Consider the following 8,132-nt stretch of genomic DNA (forward strand, 5'->3'; position numbering starts at 1 on the left):
GCTGGGGGGGCGGGACTTTCCCGGGTTTGGACCGGTCTGCACGGTCCTGTTCCGGTTGGGCCTTTGTCCTGGGTTTGCCCCCACCCCTGGGCTTTGTTAGGGCGCCACCAGTGCAGCTGTTGCTGTGGCCTGCTGGGGGCCGCTCCTCTGGCCTCGGCAAGGCCTCTGAGGCAGCTCCGTGGTGGGGGCTCCGGCTGTGGGCTCCTCTGCCGTCGCCAAGACCTGGGAGGCGGCTCTGCGGTGGGGGCTACGGACACGGGCTCCTTTGGCCTCGGCGAGGCCAGCGCCAGGGAGGCCTCCACCAGTGCTGGGGGGGCCTTGGCAATGGTGCTGCGCTCAGCAACTCCACCGGAGCCTCAACCAGTAGAAGGCATTGGAAGCAGCATCATGCTTGCTTGGGGCCTTGGCAGAGGCCCCAGAAGATAAGGTAAAGGGGCTTGGGTGTGGGGTGGGTGCTAGGCCTTGTACTGCCACCCACCTCCCTTTGAGGATGGCAGATGAGCAGCAGGGAGGCCCAGGGCCTAAGAGGGGAGCGTAATGGTTTTTAAAAATTTATTTATGTGTTTTACCTTTAATTTGGTGTGTCCTCCATATTTTAAATGTCCTACATTTTGCTGCACAATGTCCCGGTTTTGAGGTAGGGAATTATGGCAACCCTATACCTGGGAGAAAGCCGTTTTGGTTTGAATGTATCCAATTGGGTAATATTTTTTTTAATCTATTTGCCAAAATTGATGCTAATAATTTGTAATCAGAATTTAATAATACTATTGGTCTATAATTTTTCGGATCTAATGTATCTTTATCATCTTTTGGTAACAGAATTATATTAGCCTGACTCCATTCCATGTTGGGGGTAATTTACCACTAGTAATTTGATTAATGGTTTCAGCTAAATAGGGAAGTATTAAAACTTCAAATGTTTTTTAAAATTCATTAGTGAAACCATCTGGTCCTGCCGATTTACCTAATTTACTTCTCCTAATAGCCTGCGACCGTTCCTCTATTGAAATAGGTTCGTTTAATAATTCCTTTTGATCCTCTGTTATTTCCTGTACTTCTGTTTGTTCTAAATATTTTCCAATTTGTTTTTTTTTATATTTACATTCTTTAAATAATTCTGACTAGTATTTATGAAATACTTTTTTTGTTCCCTCTTTTTCAGTTATAATCTTTCCTCCTTCTTTTATTTTCAGCACTGTTCTTTTAGTGCTCATAGTATTTGTGTCTTATAAATTTATTTTTTTTATTAATTTTCTCCATTGTTAATATCTCTATTTGCTTTTGGGTATATTTAATTTCTTGTTTTGCTTTTTTATTATTAAATCCTTCTGTAGAATACTTTCCCATTGTTTTTATTGTCTGTTCAGTTCTTCCATTTTCTCTTCTGTCTTTCTTTTCCATTCCGCCCCCTTCTTAATCAAACATCCTCTTATAACCGCTTTCAATGTATCCCGGATTATCCACATTGGACATTCACCATTCATGTTTTCTTTATAAAAAAATCTCGATATCTTTTTTGATTTCTCCCACTATTCTTTCATCTTTCAACAAATTTTGATATACATGCCAATTATATTCCCTTTTCCCAAATTTGAATTCAACCCTAAGAGGGTTGTGGTCTGACTAAATTTTTTGAAGAATCCTTACATTATTGATTTTTGAGATGATATGTGTGGATGCCCAAATCTGGCCCATGATTTGTGGCTATTAGAGAAAAAAGTAAATTCCTTTGCCTCCCCATAGTTGGCTCTCCAGACATTTCGCATTGTAAGCAAATCCATCATCTCAAAAAATTCCCGTGGAAGTTTGCCTTGGTTCTTTTTCATGACTTTATCTGAGTGTCTATCCAATTTCGTATCAACGACCCCATTCCAGTCTCCAACCATAATATAGGAATCATACTCCCAGTCAATTAACTTCTCATGTATTGTTTTGTAAAATTTGCCTTTATTTGAGTGCCTGCGGGCCATATACACCTATCACTAAATTTTAATTCTACCGCTAAAAAGTGTCCTTCTGGGTCCTTACATATTTCCTTTGCCTCATATTTATTATTCACATACCTTTTTTCTTAGCCTTGGTTGCAGATACAAAATCCTGACCTAGCTTATTATATCGCAAGTATTTTCTATCTTTCTCTTTAATTCTGGTTTCTTGTAAACAGCAGATATCTAATTTCATCTTTTGTAAATAGTTAAATATTTTCATAAAGATATCACTTTTTGTGGCTTTCAGGAGGAAGCCTCACTGAAATAAAGGGAAATCACTCCCAAATTTAGGCACTGCTCAGTCTCTAAAGCAGTGGTTCCCAAACTTTGGTCCTCCAGGTGTTTTGGACTTAAAATCCCATAAAGCCTCAACTGTGAACCACCTTTTGGCTGGGAACTACAACTCCCAGAATGCCAAGAAGAAGAAGAAAAAGAAGAGCTTGCTGGCCCGCTGTTTTTTTCTTTCGTGTGCAAAAAAATAAAGTTGTGGGTTTATTTTTCCCAGACAAAGAGGGGGGAAAGGAAAGCCCAAGATCAAGGACAATGGTTCTGATTGCAAAAGTGGAGATGCTTGCAAAAATCTGCCAAAATGCAAACCCTGGTTTACAGAGAAGGAAACAGAGAAGAGAAAACCCAGTTTCCTAGAAGGTCCCCCTCCTGATTTGGACAAGCCTTTTCCTGTCTTGTGTCTCCTCCTCCCCTGGAAAGTGAGTCTTGTGGATGTACTTTTGTTTGCTTCCTCCTTGGAGCAGCTGGTTATTGGGGAGCCCCTTTTGGAAGGAAAGACAGGTGGGTCTCCCAAAGGTGCAAAGAGGAGGGGGGTCTTGTTGTGGTTCTTCCTGACTTATGGAGTTTTCCATCATGGGGTTTTTCTTGGCAAGATTTGCTCAGAGGAAGGTTGCCATTGCTCTCCCCTGAGGCTGAGAGAGTGTGACATGCCCAAGGTCACCCAGTGGGTTTCATGGCCAAGCTGGGAACCAAGCCCTGCTCTTCTGGTGTTCTAGTCCAAGGATGTAACCATTATGCAGCCATCCCAATTAGTATTATGGCCACTGTTATTATTTATATTTGTATTTGTATTTGTTTATATTTGTTCAGCGAAGGTTTGCCAGTGCCAACCCCTGAGGCTGAGAGCCTGTGACTTGGCCAAGATCACCCAGAGGGTTTCCACAGCTGAGCAGGAACTTGAATCCTGGTCTCCAGAGTTGCAGTCCAACACTGAAACCACTACAACACTGGCTTTTGATCCTTATCTGACTGTAAAGGACTGGTGGAAACCATAAGGTGAATTAGCATGGGGTTTATTAGTAAGTTTGTTCTGAAGGGATTTGCCATTGCCATCTTTACCCTCCTCTGAGGTTGAGAGAGTGCGACGTGCCCAAGGTCACCTGATGGGTTTCTATGGCCAAGCAGGGATTCAGATTCTGGTCTCCAAAGTCATAGTCCAATGCTCAAACCACTATACTTGATGCCAGTAATGTATGTTTGTTTTTTATTTAGTGGTTTAGTTTAGTTTGGCTTGTTATTATTTAGATATGTGTATAATATTTGTTTGTGGTTGTGTTTAGATTCAAGAAAATGATTTTAAAATGCGTCAATAAAATGTATACACGTGGTGGGTGGGATGGAGCGTGGGGTGATTCTACCACATCGTTTTATTTTGTACTTTGCTCTGATATCTGTTAGATTGGGTCAGAAATAATGCAGCTCCCTGAAATATTGTTGGACAACAACACCCAGCATTCCTCGCCACTGGTTATGCTGGTAAGGAGTGTTGGGAATTGCAGTACAACAGCATCGGAATGGTCACACAATTCCCACTCATGGCTTAGATGAAGGCTTTTAAAATGTTTAAATAAATAAACGGGTACAGATGGGACATAGGTCCAAAACACACTCCAGAAACAATCCAATTTGAGACTGCCCTGGCTCAGTGCTAGGGAATTCTGGGAGCTGTAGTTTTGTGAGACATTTAGCCTTCTCTGTTAGAGTGCTCTGGGGCCACAATAGACTACAGTTCCCAGGATTTCCCAGCACTGAGCCAGGGCAGTTAAAGCAGTCTCAAAGTGGATTATTTCTGCAGTGTGTTTTGGGCCATAGGCTACCTTTGCTAGGCTTTTGTATGTAGTAGACCTTTGTGGCATACTGGTTGGAGTGTTGGACTGAGACTCTGCAGACCGGTGTTTGAATCCTAGCTCAGCCATGGAAACCCACTGGGTGACCTTGGGCAAGTCATACTCTCTCAGCCTCAGAAGATGGCAATGGCAGACATCTGAGCAAATCTTACCAAAAAAAACCCCCAAGCTCAACCTGTTAGGTTTGCCATCAGTTGGAAATTATTTGAAGGCAAACAACACACCCGCACACAGAGACCGTTGTGTAACTTAATAGCTACAAAGGGGACATAGTCTACCTCTGCAAGGCCTTTGTGTGTAGTAGACCTCTATGTCTGTTTTGTTCCCCTTCTAAAAATCTCCTCTTTTCCTCAGGGAAGAAAAAAAAAGTCACCTTTTCTGGAAGAAATTGGCTCCGGTTTTATTGCAGAGCATCTGACTGTGTCAGTCACCGTGAGGCAATTCTTTCACTAAGAACCCGGGAAACGTAGACTCCCCTGCACCACATTTGCTGGATCCTTCCAAGAAAGTCCATTTCTAGAGCAAAGACAAGGATCCCTTTCAGAAGCAGGAGGGGAAATGGCCGCTGCCGAGGGAGCTCCTCGTGTTCTCCAGGAGAAAAGTATCCGGGAGTTTCTCCAGAGAAAACCTGGGGAAGAGATTAAACAGGAACCCTGCGAGGGTTTACTCCAGCAGCAGGAGACCCAGTGGCAGGAGTTCCTGAAGACTGTTGAACCCCCTGTTCAGTCAGGACGGGAGGTCCCATCGATACCGGAAGAACCCACGCCATGGGACGATGCCAAGGCCTTCCTGGCCTCCTTCGAGCAAGTGGCCGAAGCCTGTCGGTGGCCCAAAGAGGAATGGGTGACCCAACTCCTTCCAGCTCTCAGTGGTGAAGCCAAGCAGGCCTTCAACCGTCTCGATACTGGAGACCGGAAAGATTACGGGAAGGTCAAGGCCACCATCTTGCATGGGGACGCCATCAGCCGGGAGAAGCAGCGCCTGAACTTCCGGCATTTCCGCTACCAGGAGGCCGAGGGGCCAAGGGGGGTTTACAATCGGCTCCATGAACTTTGCCGACGGTGGCTGAAGGTCGAGAGACACTCCAAGGAGCAGATCCTGGAGCTGCTGATCCTGGAGCAGTTCTTGACCATCCTTCCCCCGGACATCCAGACCTGGGTGCGAGAACGTGGCCCAGTGTCCTGCACCCAGGCAGTGGCCCTGGCGGAGGATTTTCTTTGGATGCAAAGAGAGTCTTTGCGATGGGAACAGCAGGTGAGTTGTCTTTTTCCTCTGGAGCACCTACCACGCTACCAATGTGTGGAAAGAGATATACAGTGGGCCCTTGGGATCTCCTGGGGTTTTGTTTCAGGATCCCCTGTAGATACCAAAATCCATGGATGCTCAAGTCCCGATAAATACAATAGTGCAGTAAAATGCACCTTATATAAAATGAGAGAAATTGAGGAGGAGGAAATGCCATAAATGACTAGAAAAGAGATGTACTCTGGAGTTGTCAAACAAATGTTGATGAGCCGTGCTGCTATAAAAAGGCTTTATTTATCTTGCTTGACACATTTTGGAGGACTCTTTTTCAAGAGTTAGTTCTTCTATTCCTCTCTTTTTGTCGACACAGTTTCCGTGTTGCATCAAATGAGTCGTAGTATATAAAGAGCATTTTCTACCCTTGATTCAACGCAGAAACCCTGTTCACAAAAAGGGATGAATAGAAGAACCAGCTCTTGAAAAAGGGTCCCCCCCCAAAACGTGTCAAGGAAGATAAATAAATCTGTTTTATATCAGCATGGCTCATCAACATTTCTTTAACAACACCGGAGCACATCTCTCCTTTTCTAGCCATATGTAAAATGGCTAGTATTTTTAAAAAATATATTTTCAAGCGAGTGATGGATGAATCTGTGTATAAAGGACCTGTGGCTATGGAGGGCAGACTATACAAAGAACTGAGCCAGCCCTGTTGTTGTGCATGTTGTGGCAATGGTCCGAAGTGCCATTTGTTGGGAAAATGTGGTCAGATGAGGCTCAAGGTCAGTTTTCCTCTCTGGAAGCACCAATACTTTTCTGTCGTCTGGTGCTGTACAGTCTTACGTAAAAGTTTTCCTCTTACATAGTTTTTTTTAGAAATGATTTTAAGGTAGTAAATACGGGAGCGTGTTTGTCGTAAACATTTTGCATTGGAGTATGACTCTGGGGACCAGAGTTTGAATCCTGGATCGGCTCTGCAAACTCACTGGATGACCTTGGGCAAGTCACACTTCCTCAGCCTCAGAGGATGGCAATGGCAAAAACCCCTCTGAAGGTACTTGCCAAGAAAACTCCATGATAAGGTTGCCTTAGGGTCGCCATAAATCGGAAATGACTTGAAGACACACAACAGCAATATATCGTTGTGTGTGTGTGTGTGTGTGTGTGTGTGTGTGTGTGTAAAACATACTAATTACACACAAGGAGAAAAAGTAACAGACTACCTCTACAAAAGGGAGAAGAGGAAAAAATACAAGTAATAATAAATTCTTTCCCCAAAGCATTTGGCTGTACTTGTTTCCCTGAACTGGTATCACAGAATCCTTTCCATGTTTTAATAGAATGGTTCTCACAGCTGTAAACATGTACTGCAAAAGTCTACCAATTTTTCTCCAATTGTTCATCCAACATCCCCAAGAAATACAGCTGAGGTTTCTTCTGTACTGGAGTTTTCAATATATCTTCTGTGATTCTGTGACTCCATTGTCAAATGAATGTGAGTCTAAAATTGCTGAGCTTTTACTTATTATAGTACTCCGCCCTCCCCCTCCCCAGTTTTTATAGGAAAAGAAAAGATTTGGGGAAAATGGAGGAAAATTGTTTTTCTCCAACATTGTGTGTGTGTTTTTCAGGCCTTTGTATAGTTACAGAGGGCTCTTCTGAATGGTTGATCACAAGAGCAGTGGCCTTGATTGAAAGGGAGGAGAAAGAGGTGCCAGGCCTTTCTTCTTCCTTTGATGCTGCCAGTAATCCCTAATCCTTAGTCCTGTTTCATGTTCCAGTTCTCCCAGCCATTTCAGGCAAAGACAGCGGTGGCACACTTGGGGCCAGGAGGCATCTCATTGCCTGAGGCAGAGTCAGCGTCATCTGAAGGTGGACAAAGACTTCTGAGCATGGTGGTCAAACAGGAGGCCAACTCTGGAAACCTCAGTTCACATGGTGAGTGAAATGTTGGGTGACTGAGGAGAAGGCTACATGTCCCTTTGTAAGGTGCTTAAAAATAAGGGTCAAAATCCTGTATGAGATTTATGCCTTTGTAAGTGAAGTTAAACCTGCGAGAAGTAGAACTGAACATTCATAATGCTGATATCTAGTAGAGGGCTGCTATGGTTTTACTACATAGCTGAGCCAGCAAAGTGAGCATTTGGACTGATATACATTGGTCACCAATGCACATTAGGCACCTTTTCTGGTGTCCTGATACACATCTTTGCAATTTACTAAGAAGGGTTCTTAGCACCTTTGCTACTTAGGGCCAAAACACACTGCAGAAATAATCCAGTTTGAGACAACTTTAACTGCCCTGACTCAGTGCTAGAGAATTCTGGGAATTGTAGTTTTGTGAGACATTTAGCCTTCTCTATCAGGAAGCACTGGTGCCACAACCAGCTACAGTACCCAGAATTCCCAACCACTGAGCTAAGGCAGTGAAAATGGACTCAAACTGGATTATTTCTGCAGTTTGTTTTGGCCCTTAGGTAACTGAACATAAAGTTATGTCAGGTATAAGGTGATACAGGATTCCAGGAAAGAATGCATAATAATTAAGAAATTTAAATTTTCTTAATATTTGTTTATTTATTTCATTAGCTATTTGTTTTCCTGCAATATTTCAATATTGAAAATGGGCACAAATTTTAAAAACACTCAGAAGTGATCGTGATTGAACACAATTTAACAAATTGGAATACAGTATTAAGTTAAAAGTAATTTAGGTGACACATTGATTAAAAGCAAAGTTCCATATCTCCTGTTGTACTCA

At 43.2% G+C, this 8,132-nt stretch overlaps 1 protein-coding gene across 3 annotated transcripts in view; it reads left to right on the forward strand.

The window, feature by feature from the left end:
* Positions 1–304: 304 nt before the first annotated feature.
* Positions 305–8,132, forward strand: part of LOC121921943 (zinc finger and SCAN domain-containing protein 16-like) — a 16,750-nt gene continuing 8,922 nt past the window's right edge. Inside the window, exons 1-3 of one of the 3 annotated variants that reach the window (XM_042450709.1) lie at positions 305–427; positions 4,481–5,380; positions 7,153–7,309. In XM_042450709.1, coding sequence (XP_042306643.1) covers positions 4,685–5,380; positions 7,153–7,309 — 853 coding nt within the window. In that variant the 5' untranslated portion in view covers positions 305–427; positions 4,481–4,684. Of the gene's footprint in view, positions 428–2,307; positions 2,781–3,115; positions 3,276–4,480; positions 5,381–7,152; positions 7,310–8,132 lie in introns of those variants that run through there. The other 2 variants (XM_042450707.1, XM_042450708.1) reach the window with 2 other exon arrangements.

The sequence above is a fragment of the Sceloporus undulatus genome, chromosome 2 (assembly GCF_019175285.1).
Source record: "Sceloporus undulatus isolate JIND9_A2432 ecotype Alabama chromosome 2, SceUnd_v1.1, whole genome shotgun sequence".
In the NCBI taxonomy this organism is placed as follows: domain Eukaryota; kingdom Metazoa; phylum Chordata; class Lepidosauria; order Squamata; family Phrynosomatidae; genus Sceloporus; species Sceloporus undulatus.